We start from the raw sequence: 24,381 nt of genomic DNA on the forward strand, positions 1-24,381 counted from the left end.
AGGAATGAGAGTAATTTTTAAAATTTCCTTTATGTTTCTAAAGAAAATCAAACTTATTACCAATTGTGCATTTGCTGCATAGTAAGTGCTTAATAAATGTTTCATTAATGGATGCGTAAACTAGTGAAACCTTTAAGAATGAAGCGAACAAGAGAGAATTAGGACAAACTGTCGACAAAGTGAATGTCTACTGACTTCTGCCAAACACATCAACTTAACAGGCAATTAGAAACAGTTGTAAATTTATTAGTGTATCCATGATACTCCAGCATTTGCCAAAGTGATGTCCATGCACCATGGAGGAGACACCAAAAAAATTGTGGATGGTGGGTGGATACACATTTCTAATAATTATACATTTAAAGAGCATTAGAAAAATATGTGATCCCAAATCAAACCTGTGATTTGGTGGTTATTTATTAGGCCTGGACTTACATATTTTTAAGTGAGCTGATTTATTGGAAAAGCAACAAGTGAATCACAATACAGAGATAGAGCACAATGAATGAAGGTAGTTGTCAGGAACTGGATGTTGAGGTTAGTGACTGAAGCTTAGGAAACACTCATATTAACTGCAGAGAAGGAAGTTTTAACATCAATGTGATTGATAGGTTTTGTTTAAAAGTTTTGAGGCTTTGGGCAAATGGAATACACATTCTCTGAACTCCATGTAAAAAATGATAACTCTCATTTCAAAAGGTCTTTGTGAAGATTGTGGAAAAGTAAAATAAGTCTCTAAGAAGGTGCCTGATGTGGAGCAGAGGCTCGCATGGCAACTGCTGGACATGGGGGTGGTGGTGGAAGAGGCAGTGCTAGCCACAACGATGCTGGCGGTGGTGGTGGTGCTGGTTGCAGAAGAAGGAAAGGAAAAGACAAGGGACAGAAAGGAGGAAGAATAGGAAGAGAACAGGGAAACAGAGCTATAAAACTGTGTCATTTCCCTGTTTCTAGATACCTAGGATTTCCATGTTTCTCTCTGAATACTAGGGAAGAAAAACTCGAAACTGATCCCACTGTATTGATGTTGAGATGGTCATTGATGGATTTCTTGGCCAATTTGTTTGATGTTTCTCCCATGTCTATCGCTTGGACTTTTTTGCTTTTCCCATCCATGTTCCTCATAATATTGAAGGAAAGACTTAACACACAAAGAAGTTGGCTGCCAACGGTTTTCATATTCCATAAAGGCATATGAATATATTTTGAGGTGGTGATGATTTTCAATGTATCACATTAAAAAGAAATATGAATACAACAATGATAGAATGATAAGAAGAAGGTAAACGTGACTGTACTCAGATTTACTGCTTGTGATGAAATCCTCATCCACACAGGAGGGATTTTCTTCCAAGGATGCAGTCAGATGGTATTTAAACCAGGCATGGCCTATGGGGGATAAGCCTGGATAATTCATTGACAGTAAAATTGCCACTTAATTATCATGCCAAACAACTGACATTTTAGAGATAACCCAGACTCTAACCCTTGGCCTTAGCAAACCAAATGTTTATATTTCTGTTAGGGACACAGACACATTGCAGAATCTTAATGTAAGTTTGAAATCACAAGCAAACATACCTTCACAAAACCAAGGCTGCATAACTTGGCTTTTGCTCCAAATTGCCACTTGCACTGTGTGTCAGCATCATAAATCTGTCCTGGTAGTTTGTCTGGATATTTATACTGTCCTGTTTGCTTGGGCTCATCCACCAGACACCCAGCCTGAGGTGTGCTGCCGTGAAAACACATCGTTGTTAATTCCTACGTTTATCCGTGATCTTTCCATGTAAAACAGTACACCTCTGAATGCACTCATGCAAAGAAAAATATAGCATGGTGAAAGATATAGGTAATACTTAAAATTAAAATGTATATATTTTTTTCCCAGAGAGTGAATCCTAGCCTATCTAAGAGGGTGAAATGTACACAGCTATGGAAGATTTTACCTGGTATGAGAAGTTAGAGCTATCCAAGTAGTTTGATTTGGTCTGCTGGATGGGAAAAGTCAATATATTTGGAAACCCCCCAACAATCTCATTTGACAATATTCAACAAATTTGTATTGGGTGCCTACTGTGTGGTAAGCATCAGGCTAAGTGCTAAAGATACAAAATAAGCTAGCCAGACACAGTACCCGTCTTCATGGAGTTGAAAGTCATGCTGTATTTTTTTAATAAATAATGGGACAGTGGTCAAAGATGTGCTTTACCTCAAATAATCTTTATAAGCAAAAAATAAACAAGGCTTTTGAAAGCATCAGGAGAAAGGATGCATTGGGGCAATAAGCAGGATAACTTCCCAAAGTCTGCTCAACTGGGATGTGTTAAGAAAAAAATCAGTCTTGATGGTGGATATTGTTAAAAGCACCTTCCAGGGATCCCTGGGTGTCTCAGCGGTTGAGCGCCTGCCTTCAGCCCAGGGCGTGATCTTGGAGTCCCGGGATCGAGTACCGTGTTGGGCTCCCTGCATGGAGCCTGCTTCTCCCTCTGCCTGTATCTCTGCCCTTCTGTGTATGTCTCTCTCATGAATGAATAAATAAATCTTAAAAAAAAAAGGCACCTTCCCTCCGTTTAACTTACATAGTTAAACTATGGTACCAATGAGAGGCAAAATAGCACGGTGATTAGGGATGATTTTGGAGGCAGACAGATGGGAATCTGAGTCAATCATGAGACCAAGAACAACGCTAATATTCCTTATTATGGACAATAACTTCCAACAAGAGTTTAACAGATCCAATAAGAAAAGGCATATTAAGCATTCAAAGTCAACTGTTGTTATCATCATCCCAAAACATTTAACTGTATCATATTAATGATGGAAATTCAATCTGATTAAGGTGACCTTGATTTATAATATTTATTGAGTCCATTATCACATGAGATAGAAAAGATAATTTCAAGCCCCGATCATAAATTTAGAACTATTAAGACAACCTTCTAATTTTTTTAAAAGATTTTATTTATTTGAGAGAGAGAGCACACTAGAGAGTGAGAGAGCATGCATGAGTGGGGTAAGGGCAGAGGGAGAGGGAGAAGCAGACTCTTTGCTGAGCAGGGAGCCCCCCAGGTGTGGGGCTTGATCCCAGAACTCTGGCATCACGACCTGAAGCAAAGGCAGATGCTTAACTGACTGAGCCACCCAGGTGCCCCAAGATAATTTTCTATTTGATGAAACATAGTTAACAAAAGGTTTGTCGATTTTTTACTGTTCTTTGGGACATTGTTTGGTTAAACATCTTTACATTTAATCAGCTTTTCCTGTATTACTAATTCTGTAAACATCTGCAAATAATATGCAATAGTACAGGTTAAAAAAAGGTATCAATATTATGAATTCCCAAAGAAATTTTGTTAGTTGCCCTAACATTTGGTCAAAGGGAAATGGTATTAGAACCTAAGTGTTCTTCTGAGTCAACACAGCATGGTGAGATACCTAATAACAACTAGAGTGCTATTATAATTACAATGGTCAAATATATATGGTTGCTAAATAAAATTAGAGGAAACTTCAAAGAGTTCAACTTTGGGCTCATCATTTAATATGAATCACATATTAATATGAATTTAATATTCATAATTAACATTTAATAACATAATAACATAATCATAAATAACATTTAATATGAATCACACTACCTTCCTAACTTCCATTTTACTAATACCATATAGGTGTTTTGAGTTACCAAAGAGATTTTATATACTTATCATCCCCGTTGGATGTGTTCTGGACACACAGATAGCTCATGGTCATTTCAAACAAAATAGCTAAGCAAGACAATATTCTGTTCATTATAGAACATGTGTACCATGTTAGCATTTTTAATACTCTTATGACTGAATTGATTGATCAGATTAAAATTAGTCACAGTAAAAAGTATATCTAGCAGCGTCTGGAGGTCATAAAGGGGAGATAGTTATAAGCATAAATCTTGGGAACAGAAGCACACCTAACTCTGAGTCTTATGGCTACACCTTAGCAGCTGTAGGATATTAAGCAACACACTTAACCTCCCTATGACTCGGCTTCCTCAACTGGAGAATAAGGATCATAATAGGATTGCCATGAGGATTGAATGAGGCAACATGTGCAGAGCATTTAGTACAGTATTAGACTTTCAATGTATTTTTTCAATAGCAATAATGATGACAATATCATTGTCACCACCACCACCACCACCATCATCATCATCACCATCACCAATCCCTTGAGTATTTATTTTAAACGTCTGTTGAGCATGGTTTGCTGTCACCACTCCAACCCTCAGAATACTCCTGGCTTTATTTTGTCTCACCTAAGGAATTTCTTGAGATATTGCCGGCTGCATGAAGACCAGGAAAATACCCCGTTGTTTCCTGTCAGTGTGGGGGACATGATATTGCCTTCAGCCTTCCTGCAGGGATTGCCTTCCCCATCGTGAATCATGCCAAAGCTGAAATAGAAAGATGAAAACAGAAATCTTCCTGTGAACCCATTTTCCAAATTATAATCAAAGGAAGAAGATGCATTGACAATCAATGAACCCAAGTGAGAGACAGATTTATCAAATTTGTAAGAAAAAAGACAGACAAAAATGAGTTACTATATACAACCCACCTTTGAACAACACAGGGGTAAGGGCTCTGACCCTCCCCACCTGCAGTTGAAAATTCAAGTATAACTTTTATCTCCCTCAAAACTTCTACTAATAGCCTACTGCTGACTGGAAGCCTTACCAATAACCTAAAGTTAATTAACACATGTTTTGTATGTTACATGTTACATATCTTACAATCAAGTAAGCTAGAGAAAAAAAATGTTAATAAAATCATAAGGAAAATACATTTAAAGTACTATATTGTATTTATATTTTAAAAAATCTACATGTAAGTGGACCTGCACAGAGTTCAAACCAATGCTGTTCAAAGGTCAACTATAGGGGAGCCTGGGTGGCTTGTCAATTAAGTATCTGAGTCTTGATTTCAGCTCAGATCGTGATCTCAAGGACCTGGGATCAAGCCTTGTGTTGGGTTCTGTGTACTCAGTGCATAGTCTGCTTGAAGTTCTTTATCTCCCTCTCCTCTGCCCCTCCCCCTTGCTTACACGCTCCTTCTCTTTAAAATAAATAAATGAATCTTTAAAAAAAAGTCAACCATAGTACTGTAAAATTTATGTAGAAAATTCTAAAGAATGCTAAGGGCTTTGTTCTACTGTCTTGGCCACAAAAATCAAACGATATGTCTGCTTTATTTTTTAAGGATGAGAAACTTTTGGTTAAGATATCTAAGTTAAATTAAAATGATGGGATAGTCAAACTCTTTTATTTCAAGTACCAATTTTTTTTTCTTACTAATCTCAATTGTGAGACTGTGATAAGGAAGTTCAGGGTCAGGAGGTGATAGGTACAAAAATAAATTTAGATATATGTTTGACATTCGTATTTCTTTCCTGCTCTGTACAAAGGGGCCTTGTACCTAATAGGAATTTTTGTACCACTGTTCACAATAAAATTGGTTCATTTGTACCTTACTAAGAAAGTGGTTGTGTACATACACAGGATTCAAATTTCCTGAATATAATATGCTCATAATATTTAAAATACAAAATATTCAAATATAAATTATAGTTGTGGAGATGATTTTGCTTTTATTTTTAAGTCAGAGATCAATCAGATGCCCTGAAAATGAGCATTTAATATACATGCTGAATATGAGACACACACATAAACACTCCTAAACTCATATATCCAAAGAACTTGTCCTTTGAAAAGGTCATTTTGTAAAGCAGTGTGCTTATTTCAATATGAATGCTACTATTCAAGGACCGTTTGAAAATCCTCTCCAGAACTGCCTCAGCACCAGATAACATGCTTTATAAATTCAACTCATTACTCTTAGGTTTCTCATTCCTCATTTCAAACTCTATTCTCAGAAAGATTTACTAACACCACTGACAACAATACTAAGTACACTCAATGACACCAACTACCAAGAATATCCAGTGTGTGCACTGAAAGTCTTTGAACAATTAACATATCACTACATTCTGGAAATTTACACATCTGCATGATTATTTCCTTGGCATAATGAACTAAAAAAGAATCTTCACTGCAGCACAGCATGGAAGACATTCCTAAAAGACCAGAGGGTCCATTAGATGACTCACAGTCCATCTGTAATTCTGTACAGCTATGAAACATTGTTGTTTGTTTTGTTTTTTTTAAATAAAAAACAACATTAGTCACAATGACTGGCCTTTATCAACCCTTCTTATAGTCAGGTATTATTCTAAGCTTTACCCAAGATCTAGCCTATCTATTCTAACTAGATCAACAATAATCATTAGAGGGACACCAATGAATCACCCAACCAATTTCATGTAAAGTAGTGAATCCAGGGGTCACTCACTTGTGCCCTGACTCATGAGCGATGGTGAAGGCCAGGCCAAGCCCTGTATCCTCATTGATGGTACAACTGCGGTACTTACTGCACATTCCACTGATGGGGGCAAATCCTATTGAGAGAGCAATTTCAAATGTTAGGCTAAAGGGCACATATACTGATACCTGATTATTTCTTATGGCTTCAAAATGTTCTGTAGAGTTTTAGTTTAACTGATTCACATAATTAGTTTTAGTTTGATTAATGTACTTAATATTTTTGCAGAAAAGCATTATAGGCATATGATTATTTGTCCTGCCCTGATAGATAAACACAATATTTAACATTTCTTGCCTTTTAAAAAATATTGTCATCAACAGATCCTCCTTACAGCCCTGAGAACTCAGTATGAGTATTGTAATTTCCATTTTGCATATAGAATAAGAAGCTGCAGGACATTTATAGGCCTCATCTAAGTTAAACTGATGCAAAATGTCCACTTAACAGTGTTGGTAGCATCAAAACTCAAGGTATATTTCCTAAGAGAACATACATCCTGGTCTTTTCCTGATGCAGACAACATGAAAAGGCCTGAACAATGTGAACAGATTAAGTGCATTTTTCTCATATTCACTATAATGTGATAAATGCTTCTGTTTTCATAAACCACATCATTGGGCAGGCCAGGTGGCTCTGTGGTTTAGTGCCGCCTTCAGCCCAGGGCCTGATCTTGGAGACCAGAGATTGAGTCCCACATCAGGCTCCCTGCATGGAGCCTGCTTCTCCTTCTCCCTCTGCCTGTGTCTCTCTGCCTCTCTCTCTGTGTGTCTCTCATGAATAAATAAATAAATAAAAATCTTAAAAACAAAACAAAACAAAAAAACCCCAAAACCACATCCTTCAAAGAGCAGCTATCAAATCATCTCAGCCAGTACTTGATTCTATCTTGAATCACATGATAGTGGTACAGGTCTTTCTTCCCAGTTTTGGGTCCTCATGTGCAGAACAAGGATATGGACCCAGTTAGTATAAAATGCACATTTGTGGACTGACTGAATCCATTTTGCTGCTATGAGGTCCACGGGATGATCTGAGAAACTTAATGTATTGGCACATATCATCAGTGACACCATCATTACCACCACTGCCATCATCACCACTGATCTAGATGATCATTAATTCACCAAAAAAAAAATTTCTTGAGTTCCTAATGTATGCAATGGAATATACTAGAAAACATAGTATAAATGTAGAAGATATAGTCCTTACTCAGTGTCTTAGGTAAATATAGAACAGCTGAGTCCCTTAAAAGTCAAGTAACCTTCTAACGGATGCACTGCTATGCTACCTAGGGGCACAGTTATACAGCATGGTGATCAGTCTAATTCTCTTCAGCTACCCAGCTGCATTCATGCTTATGGAACAAACCACAATTTTTCCGGTTAAACAATTTACCTCAATGATCATCCCATAGAGTTCATAAAGAAACACCCAAAACAAATAAAGGAAATGAAGCTCACCATTCTACCTTGACTTTGGTTAAATAGAACAATATTCACCACAGGGCTGAGTGAAGATACTACCCCACAATTTAAATATGATGTTTCTTCTTATTAAGGGTCCTAAGGGCCACCCACCCAGTTGAAAGTTTCCATACTGTGTTTTCACAGGCGTGAGAGAAGCCTCCCTTCATACCATACCTAGAGTGTCGCACGGTTCATTCTTCCAGGAACAGATGTCAAATCCTGTGAGTAGGATGGCATGGTCGTGCCTCTTGCCATTCTTCCCAACGAGAGCTGACTGCCATTGACAAAAACTATGCAGAGACTGGTCTGCATGATGGTTGATCAATAATCCTCCCTATGGGAAACCCACAGAAACCAGAGGGTGAATTTGTCAGGAGTGAGAACGTTGAATCATTCCATTTGTACAGGCAAACACAGAAACCTCATGTTTCTAGGGAGAAAGGTCTGTGGAGGAAAACACTTGGGCTAAGGTTGGAGACAACTGATAAAAAAAAAAAACCTAAAAATATTTCAGGTAAATGCTCACAATATTTCAAGTAACTATAGAGTTTTGGCAGTATATTGTATGATTAGTTCTATTTTATAAAAAAAAATAAATAACCTGACATCAGTTGGAATATCTGTGTCCATCTCATGTTGTTACCACCTTTATAAAACTGATAGCTTTTAGAACCTAATTATAAGTTATTGTTGATAAAGTTCAATGCCTTCTTCAATATAGTACAAGCAAGGTAGTGACCACAGCTTATTTACTCCTATGCCAAAATTTCCAGCAAAGGGCTTGGCACATCATCAATCCATCCATCAATCAATAAAATGAAAGCTCACTGAATGGATGTAGAAACAAATAATTATAAGATTCTGAGAGGGTAAGATAGGACCTAGCCTTAAGATAATTATTTACCAAAAATCTTTGCTTAAAACTATTGACTTGGATCAAGTTGAGGGTTTTTAGACTAGGTCTTTAATTATCCATGAATTAGGATGCCTCTGGCTTCAATGACCTTGGGCAAAGTATAAGTGGTAGGTTAAAGACAGAAGTGTCTCCCAATGACACACATCCTCCTTTCTACCCTTCTAAAATTCCAAGAACAATCTGACAGGTTGTTAACCTCTGTTGCTCTACACACCTGGACAATTAATTTTTGTCTTGTCTCTGACTCCTTGCTTTGTACGTTAATTACTGGGGTTGCAGATGAAGAGGAGAAGCCACAGGGGACTTAAAAACCTGTGGTAGTCTCCACTTCAGAAAAATACAGTTTCAGCATCAAAACACTACAAAGCAGCGGGTGCCATGCAATTAACACTTTATTATATGTTCTGGTTTTATAATTTACTCTGTGCCTGTGACCTATACTTCAAGGTAATCGATTCAAGGGCAGTTAAATATTCCTTATTTATTCTCTGCAGTACTAAGATGGTATTGGGGAAACAGTAGGTTTACTACAAGAATCTTCTGATAACTTATTTTCTGTATATTTTCAAAATATCCTTTTGCATCTACCTGCAAATTACCCAGGATATCCAACATGCAAAATTCAACTAACCCTTAAATCTGATATCAAAGGCACCTTCCCTGTAAAGCCTACATAATATTTGTATTTTTATATAGAATGTAACATTTATACTATATATGCATATATATGTCATTGTGTGTCATATATACATGCACATATATGTAATTATTTTGTGATGTTTTCATTGTTTGAATACACAACCCTATTACATTATACTTTCTTTGAGGATAGGATCAGCATATTTTTAAGTTGGAATTTCTAATGACTAGTTCATGGATCAATACATAGTAGGTATTCAATAAGTGGATCCTGAATGGTAGAATGAATTAAGAGATAAGTGAAGTATGGCACGTACAGGTTCTTGTTCCAGAAGAATGAGGCTCACCACAACAATGTTTATATCACTTCCAATGGTCCCATCTTTAAATAGGCTAGAAACCTGTCAGAACAATTGAAATCAAGCAAAAATAAAGTAAATCTTAAATTTCCAAAACTCTGTGTATCAATCAGACATATTTATAAGTACACAGGCCTCCACTTCACCAAATATATGTACATATGAAGCCAATCTCCTCAAAATTCATTTTTTCCAATAAAATAATGTGGCTATATCTGCTATTCAATCCACACAAGGAAATACCTTTAATTTTTTTAAACCATTCCATTTTTAAAAAAGATTTTATTTATTTATTCATGAGACAGAGAGAGAGGCAGAGACACAGGCAGAGAGAGAAGCAGGCTCCATGCAGGGAGCCTGATACGGGACCCGATCTTGGGACCCCGGGGCCACACCCTGGGCCGAAGGCAGACACTCAACCGCTGAGCCACCCAGGCATCCCGATACTCTTAATTTTTAGCTATTCTGGAGGACGAGTAGCATCAGAGTCCTGGCAAACTCCCTTACCATGTTCATGACTGTGAGAATGTAGGTGGTGACATTTGCCTTGCCATGCTTTTCCACCATTTTCTTGTCTGCTACCACAAGAGTTTCCACATTTAAGCCCTTTTGTGATTTTCCAGCTGATCTTCTGGGTCGCCCTGCACTCCCATATTCATCAAACCTGAGATAGGTATCCTCCGTGGGAGGCTTAGGGGCATCTACAACGAACATAAGAGCATTTGGAAGGGATTACCAGTGGAGAACAGCTGAGTGAGATAGAAAGAAATCTACACAAGGCAGGGAGAGAGTCTGTAACCAACACTTCACTGATCTACTGATAAATGATGCTTTCAGTGCTTGTCCTGGGGCTTTGTACCTAGTTTGTGGTTGAGAAAGATTCATTCAAACAAGTTGGTAGGTGAATAGACAATAACTCAAAAATACTCTAATGAGTAAACACACACACACAACCAAACTACAAATCTAGTTGGTATAGCAGGTCGACAAAAATCAATTTTGCTGGAATAGTCTTTAAAAACAGAAAATGTTCATTTTATTTTATTCTAAATAAAATAAAACACTGCAGAAGTAGACATTACCCTTTGCCTCTGAATTCATGATGACACTTTATATATTATTTTCTAAATAAAATTTAGAAATATACGTCCTACAGAATGAACACTGTCCATGTCTAATATCCTTGTTTCATCAACACAAGCTAGAATATAGCACAAAATAAGTGGTCAATAAGGACTCTTTGACCTAATATTGAACTCGTTTGGGGGGAAATAGCATAGTCAGCGCTGATATTTAAAATATGAAATATTTCATAATAGGTAAGGTGCAGGCACCACCTTAACAGAATGGATATTGGCCATGGCCTTTAGGAAGAGACTTGGAAGTCTCAGGATGTTGGGCCCCAGGCATAATCCCTTCAGTTAATGGAGAGGGACAAGTCCAAGGATTGCTGGGGGGCAATAGGGCATTTGGAAATGTGATACTAACACAGAGTTATTTTAATACTTCAACAACTAGTAGAGTCATAATAGTGAAGTCAGATAGCTCTCCAAAGAGTAAAATTAAAAGATCAAATTATATAGTTTAGATATAAAGCCTCAAGTTGGCCACTTTCATAAGTGACCTAAGTCTCAGTTTCTCAATGGAAGGAGTCTAATATCCATAATACCAATCTGAACCCTGCTTTAAATATTAGCTTTGATATCTCCTATCAAATATATATCACTGTCACTATGAATATCACTATTTTTATAAATCCATGCCAAATAGATGTTCCTTAAAGAGGAAATTTTTGTTAACACCCCAAATCCCCAAAGACCAATTAAAATGCTAGAAACATGGCATTTCACTGTTGCTCCCAATCAACTGCTCAGGGATATCCATTCCCCTTCTCCTTGGGTAGAACCACCATTTGGCTGCTCTGTCCAACCAGGCATTCACCTGCCCTTATGGCTACTGAGCCTTTAAAATGTGGCTGGTGCCACTGAAGAGACTGAATTTTTTATTTTAATTTTAATTAATTTTGATTTAAAGTAAGAAAGCAATACTTGCTGCACTTATTGGAAAACAAGGGAGTTTGGGAGAACCTGAATATGTAAATCTATACTTCCAACCTTCATTTCATGAAACTCAAATACAAATTAATTATTTCTGATGAAAATTTGTTGTCTAAATTAAAATTGTGATCTAATTGTCAAACAAATACTATATTTCCAAAACTTAATATAAAATACCTGATTCATAATTTGGTATAGTGTTGGCATGTTGAGATATTTTGTAATATATCAGGTTAAATATATTATTAAAATTAATTTCCTATCTTTAATTTTTTTAAAAAATGCGGCCAGTAGAACATTTAAAACTATTTGTGGGGCTGACATTTATTTCTCTTAGATACCACTGGTCTACGAAGTGCAGAATGCCATGGCTGGGTCACAAATCATGCCCAAGGGGCCCTGTATCTATCTCAGTGTCACCTCCATGTAGGTGCCAATGTTCTCATTTCCTGTTAAGTTCTCCTTCAAGAGCTCAAAAGGAACAAACATCCAACCACACCTGAGGATCCACCTCTGATTTCTCTCATCATTGGAAGACTCAGTACAGAAGCATGAGCACAGAAACCAAGATAATATGGGGATCCAAGACTAAAACATAGGAGATGCTAAATGAAAACCAACAAAAGCATATCAAAATCTTTCCTAGTTTAACCTAGAAGAATTGAGAATTGGTCACCCAGTTTTTGCCTGACAGGGATGAATATTGGTCCATCTCCAAGACTGATTTCAAGGGATTCCCAGTGTAGCCCCAATTTTAACCTGCAAAGTCCAGCACACCCAATTACACTCAAGAAAGCCTACGGAGGGCCCCGCATGAGAACAGAATAAGAAAAAGTTTCCTTACATACATTTCTTGCGTCGTCCACAAAAATGCTGCTTTTGCAACCTTGGGTGGTGATGCTCTCTTTCTTGACTCCAAGATGTGCGGGGAGTGTGAGTTGGGGAGTGACCGGAAGAACGTCCGCTGGAGTCCAGGTAGCCATGGCAACGGTGGACCTTCTCCTCTGCCGTCCTTTTGTACAGTACGTGAGGATGGTGTCCTGCAGGTGCACTGTAGTTATGCTCCTGGGCCAGCAGCTGAGGTAACGGTGAGATGAGGAATTCGTTTTTTTGCGTCCTTATTAGACCTGACTAAAAAGCCAAACACACAGAAAACATGAATGATTCCAGGCCTCCTCTTATGTGGTGATTTTCAACAACTGTTTACTGGCCACTTCCTGGGTGCGGGCACTGCGCTAAGTAATTGATGGGTATTTTCTATGTACCATTAGCATTAACATGTTTTATCCCCATTTTACGGAGGACAAGACAGAGGCTAAGGTAGGAAGTAGGAAAGTGAGCGCTGACATCGTAGGGAAGGAAAAAATTTTCCCTTTATCCTTCTAGGTTCTTGGCTCAGACCCCATTGTAATAAAAGATTAACAAGAGAAAAACAAACAGAGGTATAATAACATGTATATCTTTCGTAGAGATGGGAGTCATCCAGGAAAACTGAGTAACTCCCCAAAAGGGACCAAGACACCACCTTATAAATACTGTCTCCAGCTAAAGATGTGAGAAGATGTTGAAGGCGATGGGGGTGGGAGAAGGGCAGTCACGCAAGCTACCAGGAAAAGCACAGAAAAAAGAGATATGGTTGATGTGCGGATTTAAGTCCTGGCCTTCTGCCCAGACAAGTTGCCAGAGATTTGATCACCCTCCTGGTCCTGGCACAGAGAGGGAGGCACCCCCAAAATGGAGATTTCCCTCATGAATGTAAAATGGTAACTTCTACTTGGTTTTCAGAGAGTTTCTCATGTCTGCTGTTTTTTTTTTTTTAAGATTTTATTTATTTATTCATGAGATACACACAGAGAGAGAGAGAGGCAGAGACACAGGCAGAGGGAGAAGCACGCTCCCTGCAGGGAGCCCAACGTAGGACTCAATCCCGGGACCCCGGGGTCATGCCCTGAAGCAAAGGCAGGTGCTCAACTGCTGAGCCACCCAGGCGTCCCACCCACTGGCTCTTCAGCCTGAGTTAAGAAATAAGCTGGGAAGAAGAATTTCATCAATTAGAACACACAGACTGAGGTCAAAGCGGAGGTAGTAGAGTCCCTGTTCGCTCTCTCTCCTCCACTTAGCAGATCTGTCTCTCGATGGTGCAGCCCGGGACCCATGGAGATGACCATGACTCAGCCAGCCATCCAATCACAATTTCGCTTTCCAAGTTTGTGGCATAAAGTGTATATATTTGGACCTGATATTTCAGCTGGAGCACACCCCACTCTCCCTTCCACATCTCCATCCTCTCTCTTTCTGCGTTCGGTTCCGAAGTTTCTGGACATCCAGGCCCCGGGATAGCAAGTGTGGTCTGTTGGTGTGCAGCTTCAGCCCACCCAGGAGCTTGTCAGAGATGCAGACTCAGGTCTCACCCCAGATCTGTGGCATCAGAGGCTGCATTTTATTTAGATCCCCACACGATTCATATGTCTGTGAAGGCCTGGGAAGCACTTACGTGGGCCAGCAACTCTTAAACTTTGCCGAACATCAGAAACACGCAGGGATCCAAGAGGCACACAGACTCCCTCACTCCCAAGCAGAACTGCATACCATCAAAATCCAGATCTTTTTCCTCATGATTCATGCATCAGAACTTTTGTTCTGAACTGCTCCAAGGACTATCAATGCACAAAGGGCTTCATGAGCCCGTCTTCTAGGCCTCCCCTTCTTCATGAGCAAAAGGGGAGGAATCCTTCCCTCCCTGACTACTTTATAAGGGGAGATCGAATAACCATTGTAGGAGCCCTTTATACACTCTCACCTACAGCAGTCTGGGTGGGTGAGGATGATGCACCGATTGAATCGACACTCACTGGGTATCAGGTGCAAGGCACACAACTGTGTAGGAGTTACACAAACAGAGGATGTGCTGTGCTGGGGAGCCAGACACCTAAAAATTTAAGGATGGTACCAAACGCCAAGGGGGTGTCAGGCTGAGAGCAGATTACTATGGGAACATGGAGGCGCTGGCACCTAACCCACCCAGTGGAGTGGAGGGGTTGCAGCAGACGGGCTCTGTGCTCAGGCCTAATTTGGGCCATATGTTAGGATTCAGCTTCTCATTCCTAAAATAAGTCCCAGAATATGTGGTTTGCCCTTGACTTTCCTTCCCCTTCAGAAGGATGCTGCCTTCTGAAAGACTGTCTTGTTGACTTATAGCATTGACCTATTATCTAGAACCGGGGAACAGACAGATACTTTGCTTGGCTCGGTGAACTCACACTGAGCACCTCAATAGCAGCCCTTGTCTAGGAGTTGGCATAAAGAACAGAGGCACACCACATGTCAACAGAACAGTTCACATTCATGTTCTCCTGGAGATTACAGAAGAGAAATTGATTGGCAAGATAAACATTCAGTTGAGTAAAATCCCACAATCTAGGAATCCTGTCCATCATATCTTCAGGCTGGATCTCAGAGTAACCTGCCCTTCCCACCCAGCCCAGAGCCATGCTGGTAGGGTTTCCCTTCCTCATTTGGACACTTTCTGTTTAGTCTCCCCAAGCCATCTCCTATGTGAGCCTCCTCACATATAGTCTCTTTGTCCAACATAATCAACTCATTCCATGCACTCGGGTATTGATCTCAAATCCAAGCCCCTTCTCCTTGGCCCACAGATCCCTGCATAACCTGCCCCAGGTGGAGCTGGGCGGTTTAACCATCCCCTCTCCCTCTCTCCTCACCATTCAAAACAAGACATTTCACTTCTTAGATCTACTATGTGCTCTTACTTGAAGGTGAGCAGAATTTGCCACCCCAAAATATGCCTCTTTGGCACAAGGATTATCTTAAGCTGGTTATTTTTAAGACTAAGCCCATACAGGAGAAGCTCTGAAAGCCTAGGGAAGTTACCCCCCCTCCTTTTTTTTAAAGACTTACTTACTTAAGAGAGAGAGAGCGAGCACGCAGGTGCGCGCGCACAAATAGGCAGAGTGGCAGGCAGAGGGAAAGAGAGAAGCAGGGTCGCTGTGGGGCAAGAAGCCCAATAATGTAGGGCTGGATCCCAGGACTCTGGGATCATGACCTGAGCTGAAAGCAGAGGCTTAACCAACTGGGCCACCCAGATGCCCCGAGAAGTTATCTTTCTGTAGGAGACAGTTATGTTTATAAAGGAAATCTCCATTTATAAGAGTGTCTCCCTCTGTGTACCAGGAGTAGGGGGATGACCAAAGGTCTGGAGACACTACTCAACAGAGGTGTGGACTTAACTCTGCATAACAATCACACTCTTGCTGACTGCACTGGGCCCGATTAGTTCCCATAACTGTCCCTCTCAACATCTTATCTAGATCATATTTAGGGTGGTGTCTTGTGCCCTTTTGGAGAAATACCAAAGTTCTCCTGGGTCCCTCCCATGTTATTAATCATCTTTGTTTTTTCCTGTTGATCTGTCTTCTATTACAGGGGGGTGAGCCAAGAACTTAGTAGGGTAGAGGGAAAATTATTTTTCCCTCCCCCACAAACTCTTGCACACTGTTTCTTTGACCTATGATCTCCTGCTCCCATAGACTTGCTTGGCTTTCTGGTGCTCACCACTTTGTCACCTTCCCCTCAAAGAAAATTCACTCATGGCCCCGCTTCCCCCTACCCCCCACTTCCAAATTCTCTGAGGCCACAGTTCCTTGCTCATGTCTCTCTACAACGACAGAAGCAAACAAAATGCCATCCTCTCCCCACCACCAGGGACATGTAATTTTAACATAATTCTCTGTGACAGCAGAAGCCACACTGGCATCCCTGCTGTGTGTCACATGTTATCAGCCAATCAACATTTGTTTATTAGTCTATAAATGTTTGTGGAGTGAGTGAATGAAAGAATCTCTGACCGGAGGCATGCGGGGATGTGCCAGCACCCACTCCCTCCATAGCGGAGGACACTGGAGGTGGGAAGCGACAGGTTCCAATACATAAAATCCAGGCACTCTTTCTGAAGTCGAGCTGTGAAGCCTGGAACACTCGATGGGATGCTTTATTTAAACTTCATGACCACCCTGTGAAGAAATCTCAGTTGGAAGCACAGGAAGATCTGGGTCCCTCCTAGGTAAACCCTGGCCTTCCAGTGCCCCCACCTCTTCTACATGCCTGAAGACAAAGGACACCATTTACAGTCCCCAGCAGAGTGAACAGTTAAGGTGGGGGGTGGGGGTGGGAGCAATGATTTATCCATGAAAGCCCTCCTGCCTTACTAACTTCCTAACTTGGTTAAACTAATATCAAAGGCTTAAGCCACTTAAGTGTCTTAACTGGACCAACCGGTTGGGAAGCTTTTTCTCTATTCTCCCTGTTTCCTGAGCACCTTAAGGCAACTCAAAGGCACAGTGAAAGCTTCTGTGTTGAGAAAGCACTAAAAAAATAAGAATTGTCTTCCCATATTGGGACAAACACAGAGGCCACATGATCCTCTCTTTTTCAGTTCAAGAGTGACAAGGACAAAAATCTAGAATAATTCTTCAAAATGAAACAAGAATTTTGCAGCACTAGCTATTAAGGAAGAAATATATTCTTTTTTTGGATTGGGTTTGACAGAAAACATTGGAGTCTGACCAAATAAATACATTTTATGGTTTAAAAATCCAAACCCAGCACCTCCAAAAGGAGCCATCTGTTTATTTGCGGAATGTGTGAAGCATCTTGAGTTGCTGAACACACGCAATGTTCTGACTCCAACAGTGGTGAGCAAGATGGAGCCGTGGTCTCATGGGACTTCCAGTTAAATGGGGGAGCGGGGATAAGACAAGATCACAAATGGGTATGAAATATTCCTTTGGGCAAAATATGAAGAAAAAAAGGGTTCTAGGAGAGAAAACAAGATGAGGGAAAGGGCAAGGAGTGTGGGAGAACATGGGAGGCTTTCCTGAGGATGGGCATTTCCGGGAGATCAGAGCCCTTTCCTGGCTCATGCAGGAAATGAGGGTAGACAGGAGGGAACAGAGACCCAGTGGCCTACCAGAAGGGAATGGAGCCTGAGGATGCACTGAGGCATCCTCTAGGTCTGGGAAGGACAGGAAAGGCCTCAAGTCCCTGGGGAGGCTAGTGTGACACACTCAGAGCTGCCCCCAACTCCCTAAACTAGGGACTCCTCTCTCTCAGAAGACAGAAGAAGCCAGAGATAAAGGCCCGGCGGTGTTCCCTTTTGGACTGAATATTGTTCCCACATTACATGTCAACCTTTTCTAGTTTCAAAGATCTAGAAACCCAGTTACAAATTTAACTGCTAGGGATAAAGACCAAGAGTCAATATTCTATGCAGTGATAGTTGGCCACTTTATACTTTTAGAATGGAGATACTATAAGACAATATATTTTGTTAGCAGTTGTTTCCTACTTTGGATGTCAGTGGCCAAATAATACACTAAGGATTCAGGTAGGGTATAAATCATACTTCAGGAAATTGCTCTTTAAAACACCCACTCCTCTAGGTCATATTTAAGTTCTATCAAAGGCTTTAAACTTAATGAAAAAAGGGAGACTGCAGATTCGAGAAAAGACAAGGTCCTTGTCTTAAGTGACCTGTATCCCAGCACTGGTACCTATTAAATAATCAAAAATGGATTCAATGGATTAATGATGTTTGCTAAAAGTGAGATGATCTATCTTAAAGAAAGGTCCTGAAGTAATAATAAAAAAAGAACCCCCATGGGCGGTCTTAACATTCTATTGCTCTTCTTAGGGAAGGCTAATAAAACAACAAAGTAGCCCCCATGAGGCTGGCTGGGAAAATATTGGCAAAGATATATATTTGTGATTACGAAAAATCAACTTATTTTTCATTTTAAAATTTTTAACCCATTGTTAACAATAGTGACCTAAAAAATACTGAAACTTCAGTCAAGCTGTCACATTCTTTTTAAAAAAAAAAACAACTATTTTGTCCAAACAACGGGACTAAAGGATAACTAACTCATTTGTTGCCCAGCATGTATGAGGATGCCCCGAAAGGAAATATCAGTTTAGAGTGAGCAAAAAGCTTAAGGAAGCAGAGTCAATATGAAACAGGAGTCCACGGTCCAGGGGCTGGAGGAGGAGAGAAAGGGACCATCAAAGAAGCAAAGGACTAGGGATTTAGAATTGTGTGAAGAAGTGACAAGAATTAAGCTAAAATGGAATGGCACAAAGATAATGAAATAAAGGAAATGCTCAACATACAGACAACAGTTTAGGGGTGCCTGAGTGCTCAGTCGGTTGACCATCTGACTCCTGATTTCAGCTCAGCTCAGCTCATGATCTTGGGGTCATGGGATTGAGCCCCACCTATGGGCTCTGTGCTCAGCAGGGAGTCTGCTTGAGATTCTCTCTCTCTCTCCCCCTTTGCTCTTCCCCTATTCTCTCTAAAATAAATTTAAAAATCTTTTAAAAAACAGACAAACAAAAAGTAAACATTTTACAGGTACACTTGAAGCTCCATTGCTCACTTGCTGGGCTTAAGCATTCTGAACTTCTGGTTGCCTTTTTACACCATCTGTGAAGTGGGAATAAAAGTATCTCTAACTTGGGTTTTCTCACTGGTCAAATAAGTGAATATTTATTTATCAAGCACTGTGCTAAGTTGTCAACTGCTCAGTAAATCTAAACATAAAACACAGCGCCATAGTGACTTTAAAAAAGGAAGTAAGAATCTTGAGATTAAAGACAAATGATTCACCAGGTTCCAGATGAGAACAAGTAGACTATCTGGATCAGTGGTCAGGCTGAGGAGACAAAATATGGAATCATGCCGAGAGCGTACAGATGCTGGTAACATCTTCAGTTCTCCACAAAGCACACAATTCTAAGACACTGACATAGAATTTTTTACCATCTGCATCTATACATGTAGAAGTGGTTTAACAGACAACTTGGACAGGCCCTCACACGTGGACATGCCTTTTGGGGAAAAAAAACATTTGGGATGCCCTATTACTGTCAAGGGGAAGAAAATCTTCCATTTTGGGAGAAAAAAACAAAAATACACATGTCAACAAAAATCTGGTATTTCCCATCCATTCATTGATAGCAATATTATCATCAACTAGACTCACAATACAAATATGATGTAGAAGGGCATTTAGGCTTTCCAGATTTATATACATAGTAATCTTCCTTCAAGAAAACTGAAAAGCCCACTCAGTGCAAATTTCTTCAGATACTACCAGTATCTCCAAATTGCCTGGCAAGAGAAGGGGGCCAAGATGCAGAGCCACAGAATTTTCACATTCTGTATTGGTTAAGTGACTCGTTCTTCCTTTCCCTTAGCCCTGAAGAAATTTACAAAACTCTCAGATACTCCAGTCCCTGATTTGTAAAGTAGGAATAATAATAATAGCACTTCCCTTAGAGGATTTTTAGAGGATTAGATGAGTTAATGCTTCTGAAGTGCTAAGAAGAGCACTTGGCACTGAGAAACATCCAGTAATGTTTATTGTTATCATTATTCCGTTTGATTATTTGAGGGGACAAAGCAGAGAAGTCATCCTGCTTTCTAGTAATATGTTGATATTATAATCTTCCCCTTCAATTGGACCTGAAATTCTGGGGACCAGAATCTGGTGTCCTAAGTATTGTGTTTATTGAGAAAATAGTCGGAAGACTACACAAGGCTTTAAGAGGTGATGAGACACATTAATGATATTCTCACAAATATAACTGAAGTTATTTAAAGACAGAGGAGAAATCATGAGTTTTTCTACCTTGGAGATCTGTTTAACCCAAAGGTTTCAGGTTTTAGTTTTAACTTGTTTGTTGTTTTCTTTTGTTGGGGATGGGAAAGACAAATGACACATAGAGGGGGAATTGCTAGGCTGCTCCTCTTCAATGACACTTTTTGGACCTATTAACTTCTCATCTGCATGTTCACAGGTTAAATGTGAAACCCAGACTTGGTCCATTCTGAAGACCTACTCTTATCCACCTGCCCTCTACTGAAGAAGAAGAAAAAAAAAAAAAAAAAGCAGCATCATGGGGAAAAGGATACTTTGATGGGAATAAATGGAAGGTTACTGCAGGGAGAAAAAAAGTGGAGCTGACTTCCTGGAGATTATGGTAGATTATTACAGATGCTCACCAAGCATCCCACCTGCGGCACACACTGGTGCATCACTGGGCAAAGCCCAGTTCTCCTGGTGACCCCTGACCTCCACTAGGCAAGTAGAGTCTCCAGGTACTGTCAGTCTCTATGGTTTTCTGAGTCATACTGATAAGGATAGATTAGAAAAACAGTCTAAAAAAAATCTTTCTTCAGAACTTCTTAAAATGGCCTGGCTTTTTTCCTCCTCCCTAGCCTGGGATGTTGGGCTACTTCTTCCTATACTCCAGTAGGCGGAAAATGAATTATCCTTTGCTTTCACTTACACTAACCAAATTTGGCTCCGAGACAATATTAACTAACATGGCTTTGACCATGTGCAATGGTTTAAGCTACTGACACGAAGATAAATCGACTCTTTCCTCAGAGTGCTTGAAGTATAACCGTCTGTACTGGTATAAAAGATGCAATACTAGCAGCTCTTCAAAGATATTAAGAACATATTGATGAAACCTATTTATTTGACTAATTAAAAATATGTCTGTTGAAATAAACACTTAATGACTTCAACAGCCCAAACCTCATGAGACCAGAGTATAGCAGTTCCTGATGCAACATGAGGTTGAGAGATATAAACCCATTCTGTTCCAATTTATGCCTGTGCCCATTCTCAGAAGGGCACAGACCTCCAAAAAGCTCTTTTTTTTTCCAAACACTGTATTAATACCAAAATGGTTGTCAGTTTACCATGACCTATTGTCTAAATTTTAGTATTAATTTCAAAAAATTAAATGCACACATACTCCTAAATGCACACAATTTTTAGAAGCAGTCTTATACAGCATCTATGTTTCAACATTTATTTTTTTTTTGTTTCAACATTTATTAATTAATCCAAGTGGTTAATTACAATCAATAGATGTTGAGGAATTTTTTTCTTAATTTATTTGTTTTTATCGAAGTTTGATTTGCCAACATATAACACCCAGTATTCATCCCATCAAGTGCCCTCCTCAGTGCCCGTCACCCAGTCACCCCAACCCCCCGCCCACCTCCCCTTTCCACCACCCCTTGTTCATTTCCCAGAGTTAGGAGTCTATCTCATGGTTTGTCTCCCTCTCTAATTTTTCTCACTCAGTTCCCCTCCTTTTCCTTATAATCCTTTACATTATTTCTTTTATTCTCCATATAAGTGAAACCATATGATGATTGTCCTCCTCTGATTGACTTACTTCACTCAGCATAATACCCTCCAGTTCCATCCACGTTGAAGCAAATGGTGGGGATTCATCCTTTCTGATGGCTGAGTAGTATTCCATTGTATGTATGAATATGTATACATATACATACATACATACAGGTAGAGGAATTTCTTTCCTTCTCTCCCTCTCCCCCTTCTTTTGTTGCTCCACCTGGAGGAATAATTCCTCGTTTCCTATGTACCAGATACTGTACAAGGCAATCTGTCTGCAAAATCCCACCTGTCAGCTCAGTTTGATGGGTACTTTTATTAACCTCTCTGTATCTCAGGGATCTCTGACCACACAGCTTCTGCTCACTCTTAAACACACACCTTTTTAGGATTCAGGGAAAGTTCCAGAAACACTGTATTGTTTAACTGAAATCTACAAAGAGGGCGCCCTGGGTGGCTCAGCAGTTTAGCGCCACCTTCGTCCCAGGGTGTGATCCTGGAGACCCGGGATCGAGTCCCACGTTGGGCTCCCTGCATGGAGCCTGCTTCTCCCTCTGCCAGTGTCTCTGCCTCTCTCTCTTTCTGTGTCTCTCATGAATAAATAAATAATAAAATCTTAAAAAAAAAAAGAAATCTACAAAGAGTAGAGCTCAAATGTTTTCACAAAAATGAATGTATATGTGAGGTGTTTGATATGTTAACTAACTCAGTGGGAGGGACAGTATATGTGTATCAAATCATCATGTTATATGCTTCAAATAACTTACAATTTTATTTATTATACCTCAATAAAGTTGGAAAAAAGAAAGGTTCCAGAGAGGACATGACTTTTTGGGGGAAAAGGGTAGCAGCCCAAATAACAGAGTTATTTAGTTCCTGAGGAACTAATACTTCTGAGTTGGCTTCATGTAGGTCCTAACCTCCTGGCAACGACCTTTTGCTGCCACGCTGATAGATCCAAAGGACATAGAGGAATACCCATGAACTCAGATCTCCAGAAATGAAGGCTGAGTTCAAGTGGCACTAAAATCAGTCATCCTTTTGGCTTCCCCTTTGGCTTCACACCAAAGGGGTAGCAGGGGTGGACGTTCAATAGTCACTGAAAAAGCTTCTCCGTGGATCTAGAGGTAACCAGCTCAACCGCTCTCTGGATGCGGCCTTACTGGACATTACTAATCTGCTTCAGATTTCATTCTGCAGTGCTCTGGTTTCCTCCCTTCTAGTGTATTGTGCGTACTTTCAGGGCAGGGCTGGGACACTCTGCTTTGTAACCACCACAGCATGTCCTGCATGTCAGGGGCACTTCACACATCTTTGGGAGAGATATACACAGAATAATAAGGGAAGAGAAAAACCACATCTTCTCAGCTCCTCAGAAAGCTAAATATGCCTCCACAATCAACAAGAACAGATATCAGAGCTCCATGACCCTTATAGGCAGTTTGGTCATAAAGACTTTCTCATCTGGGGAAGACTAAGGAGGGAGCCATTTGACAGCCTTGTGTCGCATGATCCTCTTTGCTCCAGTCTCTTGAGAATCAGATCATTTCAAAGGAAGCTTAAGGAAGGATGTCATTTGGAAAACACATGACTACCATAATGGCTGTTGGCTAATTGTGAGGGACCAAGTGGAGATAGCTGGCAGGTCTGGATTTAATAGAAACCAGACTCTGCCTATTTTGCAGGGGACCGTGCAGCCAGCCTCTCCCTCTAGATCATTCCAGCCTTTGGTGCTGTGTCTGCTAATAAACAGTCTTCCTTCTCCACATGTCATGTCAGCATCCTCTGGAGGGAGGGGCATGCTAAATGTCTGAGAGGAAATGGTCATAACTCATATCCAATGAAGTTGTGTTTTTTATGTCAATTTCAGAATCCAAACTTATGCTTCCAACCTCCAATCCTCATTTCCTCCAACAACGTCCTATGGAATGTAACATTATGTGGTTAACAATGTTGACAAATCTCAACACATAGTTGATCTCTTGAGCTCCTAACCCTGTCCGGCCCTATACTCTCTTTTCAGTTTGGCCACATATCACCGAGGGCCTAGAATAAAGCAGGGGGCCTCCTATCTTGTCTCCTTGTTGGCAAGCTCTATCCTCTCTCGTTCCAAAGTTATTTTTCTAAAGTATCACTTAAAAACAGGTCACATTTATGCTCTATTATTACAAGATGAGTGCCAAACCAAGAAATATGAATTTCAAACCACTTTTCAGTCCAGTCTAATCCAATTCTAGCCCCCAGTAGCCTTTCTAACCATCTTCAACCCTTTGTGGCTAAACTCTAGGTACAC

At 40.1% G+C, this 24,381-nt stretch overlaps 1 protein-coding gene across 1 annotated transcript in view; it reads right to left on the reverse strand.

Annotated features, from left to right (window-relative positions):
* The window catches only part of ADAMTS18 (ADAM metallopeptidase with thrombospondin type 1 motif 18), a 74,944-nt gene extending 61,975 nt beyond the window's left edge, over positions 1-12,969 (reverse strand). Inside the window, exons 1-7 of the mRNA XM_072818942.1 lie at positions 12,701-12,969; positions 10,307-10,500; positions 9,758-9,841; positions 8,060-8,219; positions 6,387-6,492; positions 4,295-4,432; positions 1,579-1,732 (exon numbers count right to left, since the gene is read on the reverse strand). Coding sequence (XP_072675043.1) covers positions 1,579-1,732; positions 4,295-4,432; positions 6,387-6,492; positions 8,060-8,219; positions 9,758-9,841; positions 10,307-10,500; positions 12,701-12,839 — 975 coding nt within the window. The 5' untranslated portion in view covers positions 12,840-12,969. The remainder of the gene's footprint in view (positions 1-1,578; positions 1,733-4,294; positions 4,433-6,386; positions 6,493-8,059; positions 8,220-9,757; positions 9,842-10,306; positions 10,501-12,700) is intronic.
* Between the last annotated feature and the right edge of the window lie 11,412 nt (positions 12,970-24,381).

The sequence above is a fragment of the Canis lupus genome, chromosome 3 (genome assembly GCF_048164855.1).
Source record: "Canis lupus baileyi chromosome 3, mCanLup2.hap1, whole genome shotgun sequence".
Lineage (NCBI taxonomy): Eukaryota > Metazoa > Chordata > Mammalia > Carnivora > Canidae > Canis > Canis lupus.